The 19087-nt window shown below is 43.3% G+C and overlaps 1 protein-coding gene across 4 annotated transcripts; it reads left to right on the top strand.

Annotated features, from left to right (window-relative positions):
* The first annotated feature begins 11861 nt into the window (after positions 1–11861).
* LOC110686333 lies at positions 11862–17184 on the top strand. Of its 4 annotated transcripts, none has more exons than XM_021862933.1 (8): positions 11862–12086; positions 12184–12252; positions 13274–13837; positions 13939–14067; positions 14482–14613; positions 14697–14882; positions 15099–15256; positions 15534–17184. In XM_021862933.1, the coding sequence occupies exons 3-8, from the start codon at positions 13354–13356 to the stop codon at positions 15828–15830; spliced, it is 1386 nt and encodes a 461-aa protein (XP_021718625.1). In that variant the 5' UTR covers positions 11862–12086; positions 12184–12252; positions 13274–13353; the 3' UTR covers positions 15831–17184. The 4 variants fall into 4 exon arrangements, with proteins under 4 accessions (XP_021718625.1, XP_021718632.1, XP_021718617.1 ...); XM_021862940.1 differs by having other exon boundaries at positions 12184–12319; positions 14485–14613; XM_021862925.1 differs by having other exon boundaries at positions 12184–12319.
* Positions 17185–19087: the final 1903 nt, after the last annotated feature.

Raw genomic sequence — 19087 nt, 5'->3', positions numbered from 1 at the left:
ATGGTAAATGATTAGGGGATTTTTATCCACCAAGCGCCGTTTGACAAGTGGACCAACCAGGTTCCGCCACGCGTCCTCCACGGACCACTTAAGACACGCCACGTGTCCACCCATGCCAAATGGGACAACCGGCCATCAAGGCCCATTTCAGTCTAGAAGCCCGTTCGGCCCTAGGTTTACCTTAAACCTAGAGAGTTGCACGCTTCCCAAGGCTATAAATACTCGATTAATCCTCATTAATCAGGGGACCGAATAATTTACAGAACACACTAATAACCGGCTGATCTCGCTAGCAAAGCAGATTACCTACATTAAATACTCTCACCTAGAGAGACCTTATTACTTTAATTTCTGTATTAATTACTCCTTAATCAGGTACTAACTTGACCGTTGGAGGCGGAGCTCTCAGGAGTCTCCGTTATTTTGCAGGTACAGGCGTCCGGTTCCAGTCTCGGAATTGTAACTCTCCCGCAGGACATCAGAAAACCCCGAAACATTTGGCGCCGTCTGTGGGGAGAGTACTTCAGAGATGGCATCCAAGTCTGTACCGACCCCAGAAGAGAGGCGTCCCCTAGACGACCCTCAAGTTCAGTCGGACCATGATACCGAAAGTGAATTTGAAGTTGAAACTCATACAGCTCCAGACGGGACCCTAAGGGCCCGCCGTACCCGTCATACTGAAATAAGGGAACGGGAGTATCTTCAAACAGGAAGTGAGCCAGCAGGCGCACCGCTTGCTCGGCAACAGCCGACTGATGGGTCTGCTCCGATCACAAGAAACGAACTCATGACCTTCATGAGGGGATTCAAGGGAGAGATCCAAGAGTTGATCAACAAAAAACCGCCTGCTTCAGTCAAAGAGCAGGCGGCCAAAAAACCTTCCACTTCACTCAAGAGGAAGCCAGTTCAAGGGCGAGAGGCGACTCCCCATCCTAAATCTAAGAAGCGGGAGCCGTCTGCTCTTGATTTCACAAAACTCCGTTATCCTACGGGAAATAGGAAACCGGTTCGTCATATTCAGGCGGACGGGTCAAAGCAAACGTTCACAGATGCTCGGCACCTGCTAGAGCAGAAGAGGAGTGACCGATTATCAGAGTCGGCTTCTACTTCAAATTTTCAGGACAGTTTGCGAAATGCCTCGATGAGGCCAACTCAGTCGTACCATGAGAGTCAGTCAGGCGGCACCTCCCGACAGTCTGGCTTTCATAGTGCGCAGGCGGTACCAAATTTGCCATTTGTGCCGCAACAACAATATTTTATGCAGCCACCTCCATTTGGTGGACCTGCAGCAAAAAACGTCCAACCTATGGACTGGCAGCTACGGCTGCTTAGACTTGGTGAACAGCCGTCGGCCTTCTCCAAGGAAATTACTGAAGCCGCTCAGCCGGCCAGAGTAAAAAATGTTTTAGTAGGCGCCTATGATGGCACTACTAACCCGGAAGACCATCTGATGGCATTCACCAACCTGATGTACCTTCAAGGGTTGGATGATCCCACTTGGTGCAAGTGTTTCCCAGCAACTCTCAAGGGAATTGCACAGCAATGGTTCGGCAACCTGCCGACTGGTTGTGTAAACAGTTTCAGGACGCTTGCTTACTTATTTGCCTCCAACTTTGCAATGAACATCCCTGCGAAGAAAACGACCCTTGATTTGGGAACAATTCAGCAGGGTGAAAAGGAGGGGCTTCGTTCCTACATCAGGCGGTTCAACCTGATGAGAATACAGATTCAAGGGTTACCGGATGAGGTAGCTTATACTGACTTTTTTAGAGGTCTCAAAGACGGGTCTACCTTCAAATTTGATTTAGTTCGAAAAAGGGTGGCGACTCTTCAAGAGGCCTTGATTGAAGCAGAAGCCTATATACAGGCGACTGATCTGTGTACAATGAAACAGTCGGACGGGAGGAGGTTCGACAATAGAGAAGGACGACAGAAACAGTCGTCCAACAAAGATGAAAAAAGAAAAGGGGTCTGGGCGGCTGATTCCTCTAAACAGCCGGCCAAGAAGAAAAAGGAATTCAAACCATACTCCCCAAAGTATGTGTTTAACAAGGATAACCAGTTTATCCTAAAAGAAATAAAGGGACGGCTCTCAATTGAGAAACCGCTCCCCATGAAGGGTTCTGCGAGCAACCGGAACCAAGACAAAATCTGTGCTTATCATGATGACATTGGTCATCACACCAACGACTGCATTAGTCTCATGCGGTACCTAGACCGCTTGGCTGATCAAGGTGATCTTGACACTTATGTCAAGAAATCTACGGGGAATACTTCCTCAAAAAAGCAGTCGGCCAAAAAGAATCAACAGGCCGACAGTTCCGATACTGATGATGCAGTCGTCTACACCATTGCAGGCGGCTTCTCAGGAGGCGGCCCCACTATTAGGGGCAACAAAGATAATATAAGGCGGTTAGATGTAAATTCCGTTCACCAAGAACGACCGTCCAAATATACATTTCCTGAGATTGTCATCACTGAAGAGGATCTAGGAGGAATAAGGGGGCCGCATGACGACCCTCTCGTTATTGAATGTAAAGTGGCCAACCAGAGAGTTGGTCGAATCCTCATAGATACTGGGAGCTCTTCAGATCTCATCAGCAGCAAATGTCTGTCAAAACTGAAATATCAGACGGACTGCATACATCCGGCCTCCCACCCTTTAATAGGGTTTGGAGGAGGAGTCGTCCACCCACTGGGACGAGTTGATCTACCAGTCCGCCTGGGCGAAAAAGGGGAAGGACGACACATGGTAGTCCGATTCCTAGTTGTAGAGGAACTCTCTGCCTACAACATGATTCTGGGTCGCCCAACCCTGAATAGTGCCAAGGCTGTTATAATCCCGTCACTTATGCTGCTTAAGTTTGAAAGGGACAATGGAACAGTCGGCTCCCTAAGGGGAGATCAGAGGATGGCCCGAGAGTGCTATCTCTCGGATGTCAAACCCACTGCTAAGGCCACTGGGTCAAGTGGAGAAAAAACAGACCTTGACAATGTCAAGGAAAGTGCGCCTGTTCAAGAAACAGGCGACAGAAAAAGAAAGGCGTCCCAGACAGAGTCCGCCAGAAAGGCAAGAAAATAGCAATCATTGGCAGAGGACCGGCCGGATGAGTTCCGCCCTCAGCCGGCTGGTGAGCATACGGACCTGATATTAGACGACTCCCGCCCTGACCGAACAGTCAAAGTTGGGACGACTGCTCTGAGAAACCTTGGTGATGACTTTCACAACCTGTTGAAAGAATACAAGGACATCTTTGCATTTGAAGTCCATGAAATGCCAGGCATTAGTCCTGATCTGGCAGTACACAAACTCGCTGTGGATCCGAAAAAGAAGCCGGTACGGCAAAAGAAGCGGAACCATGGTGAAGAAAGAGGTCAGGCGGCCGCCGCCGAAGTCAAAAAATTACTTGATGCAGGGTTCATTCGGCAATGTTACTTCCCAGATTGGGTTGCAAATGTGGTACTTGTTAAAAAGCCGAATGGCACCTGGCGAATGTGTGTAGACTACACAGACTTGAACAAGGCGTGCCCCAAAGACAGTTACCCTCTGCCCAAAATTGATAACCTGGTCGACTCAACAGCCGGCCATGCCTTGATGAGTTTTATGGACGCCTATTCTGGTTTTCATCAAATTCCTTTGTGGAAGAAAGATCAGGAGAAGACGGCCTTCGTCACTGATCAGGGATTATACTGCTATACGGTCATGCCGTTTGGTCTTAAGAATGCCCCGGCTACATTCCAACGAATGATAAACACAGTGTTCTTTGATCAGATTGGGAGAAACGTCGAGGCATACATTGATGATATGATTGTTAAGACTAAACTTCAGAAAGATCATCTGACGGACCTCCGAGAAACTTTCGCCACACTCAGGCGGCACCATGTCATGCTCAATCCCAAGAAATGTGTATTTGGAGTTGAGTCTGGGAAATTTCTCGGATTCCTTATCAACCAGAGAGGAATAGAGGCGAACCCTGAGAAGGTACAGGCGGTCATTGACATGCAGTCGCCTCGTACCGTCCGAGAGGTTCAGAAGTTAACAGGTTGTCTGGCGGCCTTGGGAAGATTTCTAAGCCGATCAGGCGACAACAGGCGACAAATGCCTATACTTTTTCCAGGCAATTAAGAAAAAGGCAAGGTTTGAATGGGGGCCGGATGCTGAGGCCGCCTTCCAGAAATTAAAGGTTCACTTGCATTCCTTGCCAAGGCTGGTCAGCCCTTTGCCCAAAGAAAATCTCTACATGTACCTGGCCGTCTCTGATCATGCGTTAAGCGCGGTGCTCCTTGCTGAAAGGGACGGCTGTCAACTTCCGGTCTACTTTGTCAGTCACGTACTGAAAAATGCCGAGTTGAGGTATCCCCTAGTGGAGAAATTTGGTCTTGCACTCTTCATGGCTGTTAAAAAATTGAAGCCCTACTTTCTGGCACATGCAGTCGTCGTGTATACCGACCAACCGATCAAGCGGCCCCTTACCACCATGGAGTCCTCCGGACGAATGATCAAATGGGCCATAGAAATGCAGAGTCTCGAAGTTACTTTCGAGCCTAGAAAAGCAGTGAAGGGGCAAGCCTTTGCTGACTTTATTGTAGAGATGACTCGTCCTCCTGACTCTCAAGTTCCAGACCAAGTCTGGAAGGTATATGTGGACGGAAGCTCTACTTCAAACGGTTGTGGAGCAGGCGTCGTATGTCAATCTCCAGAGGGCGACAGGTTCGAGTATGCTCTACGCTTCAGTTTCCAGGCTTCAAACAATGAGGCAGAATATGAAGCTTTACTAGCCGGGATCCGCATGTGTAAGGCGGCCGGGGCAAGGAAAATAGACGCCTGTTCTGATTCACAACTGATAGTGAGTCAGTACAATGGCGAATACGAAGCAACACATCCGGCCATGATCAAATATTTACAGGCGGTCCGACAAGCAGTCGGCTCCCTTGAGGATTTCCATCTGATCCAAGTACCGAGATCAGAAAACAACCAGGCAGATGCACTCTCGAAATTAGCATCATCCGCCTCCTCCGATACTCCTCGAACTGTGTTTTGGGAAGTAATGGAGAAGAGAAGCATCGAGGAAAATCCTATTGGAATTCTAGACAGAAGCTCAACCTGGATGGATTCAATCAGGGCATATCTGACAAACGGTACACTGCCGGATGATCCTCAACAGGCGGCATCACTGAAAAAACGAGCCTCCTGTTTTGAAATGATACAGGGGGAACTGCACAAGAGGGGGCACCTTCAACCTTTCTTAAAGTGTGTTACTCCTGAAAAGGGACGAGAGATACTAGATGATCTTCACTCTGGTTTCTGTGCTTCCCATATAGGTGGTAGGATGCTTGCTCAAAGGGCAAGGCGGCAGGGCTACTTTTGGCCTACTTTGGAAGCAGATGCAATGGAGATGGTGAAAAAATGTGACAAGTGCCAAAGGTTTGGCAAATTAATTCACCGTCCGGCTACTGACCTCACTACCATTCACAGCCCACTACCGTTTGCTAAGTGGGGCATGGACATTCTGGGTCCATATACGCCTGCTACAGGCGGCAGAAGGTATATACTTGTTGCCGTTGACTACTTCACTAAATGGGTAGAGGCGGAGGCTGTAAAGGGAATCAAGACGAAAGATGTAATTTCATTCATTTGGAAAAACGTCATCACTCGGTTCGGGGTTCCCATGTCTATGGTTTTTGATAATGGTCCCCAATTTGAGACGCCTGTTCTCAAAAGCTGGTTGGGAGACCAAGGAATTGGACATTACTTTGCATCTGTCGGCCGTCCACAAGCAAACGGCCAGGTAGAAGCCTTTAATAAAATCATCTCAGACGGTCTCAAGAAAAAAATTGAACGAGCAGGCGGCCTATGGGCAGATGAACTACCACATGTTCTTTGGGCCATTAGGACGACTGAAAAAGGGGCGACTGGAGAAACTCCATTCCTCCTAACTTATGGTGCAGAAGCTGTTCTTCCAATAGAACACTACGAGCCGACTCTTCGAGTAATGCTATATGACGAAGAGGCAAACTGGGAAGCTATGCGCCTGGCATTAGATTCACTTCCTGAAAAGAGGGGCAATGCTGTTTTGCGCCATGAAATCTACCGCCTGAGAATGACTAGATCATACAACAAGAAAGTGCACAGGCGTCCACTCAAAGTAGGGGACTTTGTACTTAGAAAAATGGAAGCAGTTGGTAGGGCTAACGAGTCTGGCAAACTAACTCCCAACTGGGAAGGACCCTACCGAATCTATGCGGAAGTCAGGGACGGTACCTACCGTCTGGAAACACCAGACGGACAACCGTTGCCTCGAACTTGGAATGTAGATAACCTTAAGAAATATTTCTTTTGAATGATGTAAAGTAAAGAGCTACTTAATAAAGTTGGCACTTACTATTCAATTTTGTATTACGAGGGGCATGCCGTCTGTACCTTTACAGTCGGCTACTCTCCATTGAGTTTTTTCACTCTATCTTCAGAGGGGCATGCCGTCTGTACCTTTACAGTCGGCTACTCTCCATTGAGTTTTTTCACTCTATCATCAGAGGGGCATGCCGTCTGTACCTTTACAGTCGGCTACTCTCCATTGAGTATTTTACTCACAATACTTAGCTAAAAAGATTAGGGCCTGGCCGACCCTGTGCCTAACAGGCGGCTACCCTTCTTTGACTTAGCACCTACGTTCACCAAGAACTTACCAAGGCCACCGGCCGAATGATCAGACCAGGCGCCTAGTCAACTGATCTAACTTTTAAAAACTAATCCGACCTGTCCCAACATTATAGCAGGCGTCCGGCGGCATCCATTCGGATGAAATTCGTCGCAGAGAGCAGCTCCCTTTTGGGTGGAACATTGTTCTATAAACTAATTACACGGCACCTATACGACTGTCCCAAAGGGCAACCACGTAGCCGTTTTTGAGACAAGGATAACTCTATCACTAACCAAACCAGTGGTAGCAGTTGACATCTGAGTCAGATGACCGCCTGTATTACTTGGGATAAATGCAGGGGGTACCTATTGAGATAATAGCCAACAAACATTGGCGAATAAAGGGGTCTAGCCGGCCTACGCCGCCTGGTACCTCTACTTCTCAAACAAAAGTGACGGCGACTGAGTAACTCCAAAGTTAACTCATAGTCACTCCTTCAAATTTGGTATGGAACCTAAAAAGTTTGAGTCGTCCGCCTGTTTTATACAAACAAGGGCACTCGAACCCCTATTCCTACTGGATAACCTATTGAGTAAATAGCCAACAAACATTGGTAAATCAAGGGGTCTAGCCGGCCTACGCCGCCTGATACCTTTACTACTCAATCAAGATTGTGACGAAGACTAAGTAACTCCTATGTTAACTTAATAGTCACTCAAACTTAGTACTGAGCCTAAAAGGTACGAGTCGTCCACTTGTTTTTATAAACAAAGGCTCTCAACCAATACTCTTGCTAGGTTAACAAATAACAAATTAGAGGCCAACATTGGCAATAAAGGGAAACAACCGGTACCCGCCGCTTGTTTTCCTACTTAAATTCCTTGGCTACTTGGTAATTCTATTTACTTGGTCAAATTGAATAAAGAGTTCGAATACCGATTGATTAAATGGCCGACTGATTATCTATCCTGGAAACAGACAACCAGTCGTCCAGGGGCATAGGCGGCATACTTACTATTTGTACCTGTCTTAACGTTCGGCCATACACAACAGTCTGTCTAGTGAGCAAATTTCAAATACTTAGACAAATTTGAACAAAAACAAAAAATTTGATTAAAATGAGCCGGCCATAAAAGACCAGCAGAATATTCAAAACCCCGGCCCCCTGGCCGGGTAATTACAAAGCAAACGGCACGCAGGCCGTGAAAAGAAAAAATATACTTAAAGCTTAAGAAGGGGGCAGTTCAGTATCAGCAGCAGCCGCCTGGTCAGCACTCTTCTTGCTGGACTCGGCCTTAGCTGCATCATCTTTTGATGCCTTACCCCCAAGTGGCACAAGCGCCACAACAGCCTCTTCCTCCTCCAACGCAACGTCCATCGCCTCTTCTTCAGCAGCCGCCAGGATCTGTTGATTATATATTTCCGAACACTGGCGGTACGTTCTTTCCCATGAGGCAAAGTCGGCACTGGGGAACAGTCGTTCCCAGGTCATGCGTTGGATTTGGGCGGAGTCTTCCACCATCTCCCGGACGAGCTCTTGTTTCTCTTGCTCGGCCTTGTCCGAGAGCTCTTGGGTAAGACTCTTCTCCTGGTTCACCAGGCGTTCTTTTACGTTAGCCAAAGATTTCTCCATGGCTTCGTAAGAGTGCATTTTCTGACGAAGGGGCTTCAGCTCGGCTTTAAGTTTGGTGACGGTCCCCTCCAGCTCGTCAACCTTCTTTTGGGCCGCCTCTAGCTGAGCCCGAACAGCGGCGGTCGCCTGCGCCTGATAATAAAGAAGATCAATGGTCAGTACTTCATTTTGGGCAATTTGAAACATTGCTTTATCACAGCTGGAGGCGGCCATAGCCTTTGCGGCCTTTACCTCTTTGTTTTTCCGATCAATCGGCTTGCGAAGGCTGTTGACTCGGAGCAGGGCCTAAGTACAAAGAAAAACAGGCGTCAGTTTCCAATCATAAGGGTTAACAGGCGTCCTGGAACTTCAAAAGGGTATACCTCAGCTAGGATCCCCGAAATTCCATCGAGGTCAAGGGTGCCGGCACCCTTGACCGCCTCCCTGTCAGAGGGAGGAACTACTTTAACCATTGACTTGGCTACCTCAACCAAGTCAAGTCCCTGGGGGCCGGCTGCATTAAGCAAAAGGAAAAACAAGTTAGACCTAATCAAGAAGGAAGCAAGAGTGAGTTTTTACAAGCAAGTGTCCATACATCTAGGCGGCCCCGCCTGGGTTTTTGAAGAAGTGGCCGGCTGCTTCTCAGCCGCCACTGTTTTCCTGGAAGACCCAGGAGAGCTTGCAACAGTCGTCCTCCGGGCCTTGGGGTCCGGCTGTTGCGAGGAAGAAGCCCTTGGAGTGCCAGACTGAAAACAAAAAGAGTTAGTATATGCATAATACAACTAAAAGGAGAAGAGTTTTCAAGGCTTACCAAGGGTGCCTCCTTGCTGGGGGAGTCGGCATACGACTGCTTCATTAGCGAGACCCGCAGCATGGCCGCCGCAGTTTTAGACGCTGTTATTTTACTCATGGCGTCGGCTGAAAGAATTAAACAGCAAAGTTAGTAAAAATCCCAAGTAAACAAGGCGTGAAAAAACAGAGTATTCGTCAGGCCGGCTACCTCTAGAGCACCGACTGCCGAGGCCACAGGCGGCCAAGAAGTACTCATCATAGAGCCACTTGAAGCTCGGGACGCAGTGTAGGGGTACTTGCTCTCGTACCCCTGAAGTAGAGTTCACCCTAGTCTCTACTTTGAAGAGTCCTTTGTCTAGGATCTCTCTTTTAGCCTTTGGGGGAACAGGCGGCATGCTGCGGCCGCCTGCAAGAAGAGGCGGATCCCTGTTCCACTTGTTAAATCGTTTGTTCAGCTCCGTGTCTGAACTCTCGATAATAAGGAAGGTGTTCCGCCAATCCTTCCATTTGTTTGCCTTACCTCTCGTCATGAGGTAACCCCTGTGGCTTGTTAGTTGATACCAGCCGGTACCTCCCGACTTAGGGGTCCGGCTGAGATAGTTCATGTGGGCGAAAGCCTCAAAACTTGGCTCCACCCCGTTCAGTTCGCACCCGGCCACATAGCCGAGTACGTTTACCCAAGAGTTGGGGGCTAACTGCCATAACCCCAGATCATACCCATCTAAAATCCGCTGAACAGCCGGATGTAATGGGAAGCGCAGACCAGCTTTGATGGCCGCCACATAGCAGCCAAAACAGCCGTCACCATAGCTGGTACCAGCCGGCCAGACGACAGTATCTTCTGGATCCGGCACAAACAGTAAATACTCCGGGCCCATTTTGTGGTTAGCAATAAAGCTCGCCACGTTGTCTCGCATGGTTGCGATCCGGCCCCGGGGCACCCTGCAGTAGTAGGGGGTGTTTTCCTCTCTGTAAGAGGCGGACGGCTCTGCCCAATTATCCCCCTTCTCCACTGCATGGGAACTTCTCGCCTCTTGTAGGCGGTTATGTTTTTCTTCTGAGTCAGAAGAACTATGGTCAGAAGAGCTGGAATCGGACTCGTCCCCTGACGAGTCCGAAGAGGACGACTCCTCCCCTCTCCTAGAGGGGCCCGCCTCCTCTCCCTTAGAAGGAGCAGAAGGTAAATTGGACATGTCCACGGTTAGATGAGAAGGGAACACCTTGGTCCCTCTCTCAGAACTGTCAGCTTGACAGTCGCCTCGTTCCACATCTGGCGCCTGGTCAGATGTTTCGCTAAGGAGTACCCTTTGGGAGGAGCCGTCTGAGTTTGATATTCTAGCAGTCTTTTTTGTTCTGGCCATCACGTTCTGCATAGACACAGATTCAGTCGGACTTTGTATAAAGGGCAAAGATGGGTCCAGAAAAGGGCAGGCGGCACTCCTAGTCCTAGATTCAGCCGTCCCCGGTGACCGGCTGATCACTAACTTAGGGCGTGTCGTGTGCTTCCATGGTGCCATTTCAAAAAATAAAAAGAAAATTAAGAGTAAGAGAACTGAGTTACCTGAACGGATGACAGTTGATGAAGTCCTGGAAGTTCGGGTCAGTCGGCTTGTCAGAACAGGCGGTAGGCAGAAAAAGTCCGAAAATGTCAGAGCAAGTTCAGGGGTCCGAATGTTCTCGCAAAAATTCTCAAATGTGAAAATGACCGAAGTCAGCACTTCCTTTTATAGGCAAAATGAGAAGGCGAAGGGTCGCTTCCGAATTCAAATTTGGGCGGGAGAATCTCCCGGCCGTCTGCAAGGTGACACCTGTAACGGGCCGTCGCCTGTCACCGTGCGACACCTGTCACAGGCGACACGTGACCAGTCGCGTGCCACCTGTGAGGGGCAAATGATTAGGGGATTTTTATCCACCAAGCGCCGTTTGACAAGTGGACCAACCAGGTTCCGCCACGCGTCCTCCACGGACCACTTAAGACACGCCACGTGTCCACCCATGCCAAATGGGACAACCGGCCATCAAGGCCCATTTCAGTCTAGAAGCCCGTTCGGCCCTAGGTTTACCTTAAACCTAGAGAGTTGCACGCTTCCCAAGGCTATAAATACTCGATTAATCCTCATTAATCAGGGGACCGAATAATTTACAGAACACACTAATAACCGGCTGATCTCGCTAGCAAAGCAGATTACCTACATTAAATACTCTCACCTAGAGAGACCTTATTACTTTAATTTCTGTATTAATTACTCCTTAATCAGGTACTAACTTGACCGTTGGAGGCGGAGCTCTCAGGAGTCTCCGTTATTTTGCAGGTACAGGCGTCCGGTTCCAGTCTCGGAATTGTAACTCTCCCGCAGGACATCAGAAAACCCCGAAACAGTAAATATTATTTTTTTTTGAATAAATATATGGGAAATCTTGTGTATCAATGGTTAATTAAAAAAAATTAGATTCGTGTCAATTCCTGGTGTCTGTTTTAGTATTATGTTATGTTATTGATTGTAGAAATTTTATTAAAATTATACTTCGTATATGTATTGATAGATTTACACCAAAAAAAGTGGTTTATAAGAATACTTCCTTCATTTTTACTTAGTATATTAATAGATTCGTAATTTGCATAAATCACAAGTTTTATTTTGATTAAGGAGGGTTGAGAGCCGAACTGCGTTATGCCTCGTGACAAGCTTGCGTGCCATGACCTTGGCTAAAAATATCAATAGTCTTGAGTGTGTGTACACATACATGTATTTTTCTCGTGCCTGATACGGACCACCATTTGAAGCCAATAAGCTGTTACAATTTGTCAATTTGTATAGTTCTATTATCTAGGGAAGGTAAAGAATATGTCAAATTCCAAAGATTTTGTCTTTAAAATAAATTGCATTTCTACTGTATCATGCAAAAAACACATTAAACATCCCATTGGCAAATTTCACACCCTATAATCTTTGTCACAAATCACTAATCTCGAGGTACAAACACTTCAAAGTTTCTGAAAAAGTGTGTTTTTCTTCAATCTAGCTTCTGGGTCGTCACTTGTGAGTAAAATCTTCTCTTCTACTCCAGATTGTTTTTTTAAAAAAATATTTTTTATTTTTTGGGTGTTTGATTATTTTTATGTTTGATTTTTTGTAGGTGATTAATTTGAGCAACAATGGAGGAGAAATCAGATTGTGAGAATTGCAGGACATGGGAAGAAGAGATGTATTGGAAACATTTCAATTCCATGCATTTTTATCAAATTCTACCCCAAAACTTCCATGATCATCTTGTTAGGTTTTTTTTTTTTTTTTTTTTTTTTTTTTTTTTTTTTTTATATTAGTTTTTTAATTTTTCAGAATTTTGCTGTCAATTTCATGTTAACTATTTTTAATTAATACAAGTATTATAAAATCCAGAATTCCATATCTTAAATTGTGCCGAAAATTTTAGCCATTTAATGTGCAAAAATGTTTGTTGATATGCCTTTATAATATGCAACATGTTAGGTTTTGAGTTGTTTGGGAATTATAGTTATTTGCTCTTGAAAACATGCATTTTTGCATTTGATTTGATTTCAGTGGGAAAGACTGTCTTAAATTGGTACTGAATGTAAAGTGTTAATGATTGTTGTTAGGCTAATAAATTAAATGTGCTTGTACATATTATGGACTCAATAGTGAGTAGGAGTGATGGGTTGATAAGTATTTTTATTTTTCGAATGAATCACTAGGGCATTACAAATTACAAAAGAGGAATAGGGAAGGGGCTGGGGGGATTCAAACAGGTGACCTATCGTATAAATGCCCTTAGTGAAGTTTGCATAGGTATTAAGGTGATTTGGGAAGGACATGTAAAGAATGATGAAAGGTGAAACAAAGCCTAACTACGTACAGCTTGAATTTTGTTTGATAGAGATTTGCTTGATAGAATCTGTGTACATGGGGTGAGTTATTTAGTTCACTGCATGATGGGAATTTGTTGATTGTATACATTTACTCCAATTGAGTGGCTGTGTGAGGGTTAAAATTTCAGTGTACTTGAAGAATTTACTATGTATTGAGTACACCTTTGGCCTGTTTGTTATGCTTTATGAAAGTTTGTGGTACCCGTTCATGAATTATCTTCATAATTCCAAACTTGGCCATCTTTATTGAACGGCGATTATTATACTTTTTATTTGTATAGAAGATGGCCTTGTTGATACATTTTCCTGTGTAATATGAACTTGATCATGAACAAACAGGTATTGCCTGAGAAATTTGCTATGCATATGAAAACCCATTTACCAGACAAATTGTCTCTCAAAGGCCCCAGTGGTAATGTATGGCATGTGGTCATGTGGATATTCAGACAACTGATAATGTGCTGCTTGTCGGGAATGAGTGGAAGGACTTTGTGAAAACTTATGAACTTAGAGAAAATTGTCTCTTGATGTTTAAGTATAAGCGTAACTCAAGTTTTGAGGTCTTAATTTTTGACCAAGAGAGTTTCTGTGAAGAGGAAGCATCCTATTTTATAAAGAAATGCAGCCACCCCAAGCCTGTACATGAAAATCATAAGAAGAGAATTGTGAGAGAAGGTTCAAACACCAATGTAATTGGAGACAATATAGATGATGATTCTGCATATGTTGTATCGAAGAAGTCTAAGAATAATGTTGATGGGGAGGTAAACTGTTTGGGACGAGAGAACACTCAAAATCCTAGGAATCAGACGTCCAATTTGGTTATAAAAAAAAATGGCAGAGGCAGACCAAGAAAGATAAAAGAACCATGCAATTCTTGGAGTAAATCAAAGGCCCAATCTAGTAAGAACCTTATATTTTGTGTTTCGTGTTTCTTGAAAGAAGTTTCTACTTATCATAAAATAAAGAGTGTGTTGAATATCCTTGTGTACATCTTTTTGCAGAGGAAAAGCCCGGCATAAATGAAGCTACCCATGAAGTGAGTCAGGTTTCACTACGAGACCTGAACACCCCTGAAAATGGAGAAAGTTCCCCCGAGAAAGATCATTCTAACAAGTTGAAGGACCAAATCGGTAACTGTTAGTTATATCATATTATCCTGAAATGAGTAGCTATTTAACTATTTTGTGTAATACTGTGAAGTTATGGTACTTGGCTCTTATTTATCTTGAATAACTGTGCTGGACCCTCAGCACTCCAACGAGAGTGTGGTCCTTATACATGTGATTTGTATTCAAAATTGGACTTGAGATACGAATTTTAATCAAAAGTAGGTACAAGTAAATCTAAATTATGTCACGATTTATGTATTTTATCAGAAGTATTCTATTATCATAATTATGCTTAATTGCTTGATCTTTGGACCCATAATTTTGAACTGAGGGTATATTAAACTTCCTTGTGCCTGTGTAATTGTGTATCATAGTTAAGAAGTTATGAATTCATCCTTTTTTTCTTTTTCTTTTTTTTTTTTTGGATATTTTTAGCAGACAAGAATCCTAGCGGAAGTGACACTGCCCAAAAACCAGGTACAAATTCAGGCAGAGACTGGAGCACCCCTGAGGATAGAGAAGGTTCCTTAGAGATGAATAATCACCACAAATCTAAAACATTATCTGGTAAGCATTGTGATGTATTATTACATACTTGTAGATATTAGAAAGTTACTACATCACTATTGACTATGCACGAAATTTGGCAGGAAAGGAGCCAAGTGAAAATGGTACAGCAGAAAAAATAAGTCAAGTTTTGGGTAGCAAGCCAATAGTTCTAAATTTTGAAGAATGTTCCCCGACGGCAGATGATTCTCACAGTCATAGAAGGAAAAGAGGCAGACCAAAGAAGCAGGCAGTTCCCATGTCGTCAATGAAACAGGTGTCCAGAAGTGGTAATTCTCTTATCTAATGAACTTATGTCACCTCAATGTTACTGAAAAATCATTTCTATTTTAAAGTTTTGTTATTACTACAATAAAAATTATGGTACCAGGTAAAACATATACAAGTAAATGTTAATCTCGATTTTTGGTGAAAATTTTGTGTCTTGTTGTTCTGGTGTTGATACATCATTGTAGGCTTAACCTGCTTTTTGTGCCCTGAAATAGTTTCATCTGAAAAGGGGTACCCCGAGTATGTGTCCAATAGAAGGGCAGTGACTGAGATGGAGAAAGAGGATGCTTTGCGAAGGGCTACCCAAGAACGAACTGAAAAAAGTTTCACTGTTGTGATGCGACCTAGTAGTGTTTACAGGAGGTTTTACTTGGTATTGATCCCTTACCAATTCTATCAATTCGTTCATATAAATCCCTCCGTTACTACTCCATATAAGCTTTGCTGCAGTGTATCTAGGTTCAATTTTGAGCGTATTGATAAAATTATGTTGCTGTATTTCATATATAAACTTACATTCATAATATATCTTGTTATAAACCTACAACCATAGTTCAATCATGAAAACAACAGCTATTTAGTAACAAAGGGAGTAATGAATTTTAACATCATAACTGTGAAAATTTCTTTTGTGATGTTCTCTTTGCCAGAGCATTCCTGCAGAATGGATGAACAAGCACCTTGCTCTCCAAAACCAGGACATCGTTCTCCGAGTGGAAGATAATATATGGCACACCAAGTTTTATTATAATGGGAAAAGATGTGTGGGAGGACTCTGTGGTGGGTGGAAGAAATTTGCCTTCGAAAACTCCTTGGAAGAATTTGACGTCCTACTCTTCAAGCTTGCTAACCCGAAGGATGATGCAACTGTCTTTGACGTTGAAATATTCAGAGTGATCCCGAAGATCCTCCCTCCCCTCCAAGTGAATTCTTCCATTTTGACATGAAGATCTTTTATAGGCTGCATTAGCTTGTTGATCTTTAACTGCACTGTAATGGGTTTGCAGGCATATTTTAGATCATCTAATATTGTATGTAGTATTTAGGGCGGTTTAACTTGGTCATAATTATTATTAGTTATTTAGACTTCTTATGAATGTTGGAGTCAAATATTTACTCTTCAACTCTTTTAATAAAAATTGACATAATCATGTAACATTGGTCTAGTGACATTGAAGGGGCTTTTGGTTCAAATCAGTTGAATGGAACGGATTGAGAACCCATAAAAAGGAGGTATGGATTGAGAATCCCATATTGATTGTATTGGTGTCTTAAATCTATGGAAATTTTGTCAATTACTACCCCTAAAAATGTCATTTGTGAATTAATACCCCTAAAAAAAAAGTTGTTAATTACTACCCCTAAAATTGATTAATTCTAGAAACTACTACTTTTTTTTCCTAATCAACCTACTTAATGACATCATTATTTGGTCGAATTGTAATTAGTACTCCCTCTGTCCCATAATTTTTGCCCCAATTTCCTTTTAAGGGTGTCCCTTTAATTTTGCTTCATTCTGTTTTTGGACATATGGGTCTACATTTCTACTCTCACAACCCCACCATTTTTTTTCTCTCATCACTTTTTTCCAACCAAAACTTAATAAAATAACATTACACTATGGAGCAAAATACAAGGGACGGAGGGAGTAACTTTTAACCCTTAATTAATTAGCTTGCACGACCTCCACACCACCTGTGGCAGCCCCCCTTACCACCTCCGGCAGCTCCCCCACCACGATATCCACCCCCTCTTGCTCATCCACCGCGAAACCCACCCCCTCCCGTTCCCCCACCACGAAACCCACCTCCCTCCCGCTCCCACACCGTGAAACTGACCCCTTCCCATCTCCCCACCAAGAAATCCACCCCCATTCTACTCCCCCACCACAATTACCACCCCACCCCTTGCCCCAAACCTCAAAGCCCATCGCCTCTGTTTTCCCCAACCCCGATTACCGCCCCTCCCCTTCCCCCAACTCCCAGAAACAGCCCAGCCACGTTAAGGGAGCCGCTGGAGGTGGTAGGGGTGGGTTTCGTGGTGGGGGATCGAGAAGGAAGTGTGTTTCACGGTAGGGGAGCTGCCGGAGGTGGTAGGGTGGCTTTTGGAGGTGGTGTGGAGGTGGTGGAAGGGTTAGTTAATTAATCAAGGTTTAAAAGGGTTACAATTTGGTCGGATAATAATGTCATTAAGTGGTTAAGTAGATAGATTAGGGAAAAGGGTAGGATGGGACCAACTCCACCTTTTACTTTACATGTTATGGCTAAAAGTTAACGTGTGTGCAATTATGTAAAATCTTTACTCTCCCTCCTTTTTATTGGTTTGTGTACCAACTCTCAAGAATACATCAATGGAGGATGTATATCTCAATGAAAATGAGTCTAATTCACTGAGAAATTCTAAGGCTCTCAACATGAGAAACAAACATGTTTCTCTAATGGCATAGTTGTGTAAATAAATGCATTTTTTTTTAGTGTTCATCGGCAAAAACACTATTTAAAATAGGGATTTTGCCTATAATTTTCCAAATTTAATCTCTTGAGAAACAAATTTTGTTTCTCATGTTGAGAAACTGGGACTGCCTTCTAATTAACCATTTATCAAGAGGAAATACAAGTTTATCTCCGTGTTTATCATGGAAAAATAGCGTAATTTTTGCGGTGAAAATGGGTAAAACCGCTACCTTAAGGCAAAACTGCAAAACCTCAAGTAGCGGTTTACTCCGTGATAAACGAAATTTGTTTATCGCGGAGATTAAGTGGGGCAGCCTCATTTATTAATCTAACAAAACTTAAGTAAGAAAAGTTTTTTTTTTTTTTTTTTTTTTTTTTTTTTTTTTTTTTGAAACCCAAAAAATAGGATCCGTAAAAATAGGTTGGGTAGATCAAAGCCTCTGAAATTCGAGTTAAAAAAAATTAAGTTGGTCAAGGTCAAAGTAGATTAGGATATTAGTCATCTATGAAGTGTAAAGTTAATCATAATCACATCACTGAAAAATATAAAGGAAGAAAAAGCACATAAGACAGAGCATGAGAATTGTAATTGTCTTTTGTAATGAGCATGATTATTCTACTTAAAGTAGGACACCAAGCAAATCGTTATGGCAGTAACTAAATCTTTTAAAATTAGCACTGGCATGTGATCACAGTTTCAATACTACTGGATTATGAAAAGAGCAAGTTATACCATTTCATGCTTTAGATCCCTTGCTTTTTAGGTCATGTTCTCTTATGTTATTTTAGATTAAATTAAATTAAATTAAATCTCATTTTACGTGATTGTGGAATAATTAGACTAGGTTAGTGTCTTAGTGTGACCTAACAAAGTTTATTCTATCCCGTAAGGGATTTGGAATAAACCCAAACAGAAAACCATAGTCAAAACGACTACAACATTAGATTGAGGGTGATGTTTTCGAACCCCTATGCTAGGTCATTCGTTATCAATATACACAACAATAACTAGTCGAACCCATAGGAAGGGAATTTTGTTTAATACTCCCTCCATTTTTAAAGTGTCTCATAGGTTGTGTATCTGTGGGATGGAATAACTAATTTACCAACTAATTCAATCATCATAATACCAAAGTCTTCATTGCAGAAGCTACGACGCTCCACAAAGGATTTTCATAGTTCTTCAACAAGGTATTCGCAATATTCAAATTGAGGGCGACAACCTTATAGTTATCGACGCAGTCCAAGGTATCTGGTCCATCTAGGGGTGAAAGTTCGGTTTGCGGTGTGGTTTATAGCCCAAACCGAAACCAAACCATATTAATACGGATTTGAGATTTTTCAAACCACATCGCACCATATTACTATTGAACCGAACCAAACCACACTGTTTTAAATTTGGTTTTTTTTAAAAAAAAACCGAACCACAGCGCAATTTTTGGGCTTAGTGATTTGGGCCTTAATTTGCAACTTTTTATGGGCCTAATTACTCAAAATCTGTTTTTTAGGTTTGATTATCAAAAAGTAAAGCCAACAAATGTCAAATCGCAAATAATGAAATAACATGTTCTAACTTCTAATGAAGTAATGATAGTGACTAAGTCTTACAAGACCTATAATTTGGATATGGGACATATTTCCGTTTGGAATTTGGTTTTTCGGTTTTTCAAATCCTAAAACCGAAACCAAACTGCAAACCGCAATTTTTTTTTCTCAAACCAAACGGAACCATATTAGATAAAAAAAAAAAA

The sequence above is a fragment of the Chenopodium quinoa genome, unplaced genomic scaffold, assembly GCF_001683475.1.
Source record: "Chenopodium quinoa cultivar QQ74 unplaced genomic scaffold, ASM168347v1, whole genome shotgun sequence".
NCBI lineage: Eukaryota > Viridiplantae > Streptophyta > Magnoliopsida > Caryophyllales > Amaranthaceae > Chenopodium > Chenopodium quinoa.
The sequence above is the reverse complement of the archived record's forward strand: the minus strand, read 5'-3'. Positions and strand labels throughout refer to the sequence as shown.

What these genes read in the sequence shown, in the direction of transcription:
- LOC110686333 (XM_021862933.1), top strand. Translation starts at nt 13,354, where the DNA reads ATGGCATGTGGTCATGTGGATATTCAGACAACTGATAATGTGCTGCTT. An exon ending in TAAATCAAAGGCCCAATCTA is followed by an intron (nt 13,838 to 13,938) that starts GTAAGAACCTTA and finishes ATCTTTTTGCAG; the next exon opens with AGGAAAAGCCCGGCATAAAT. An exon ending in CAAATCTAAAACATTATCTG is followed by an intron (nt 14,614 to 14,696) that starts GTAAGCATTGTG and finishes GAAATTTGGCAG; the next exon opens with GAAAGGAGCCAAGTGAAAAT.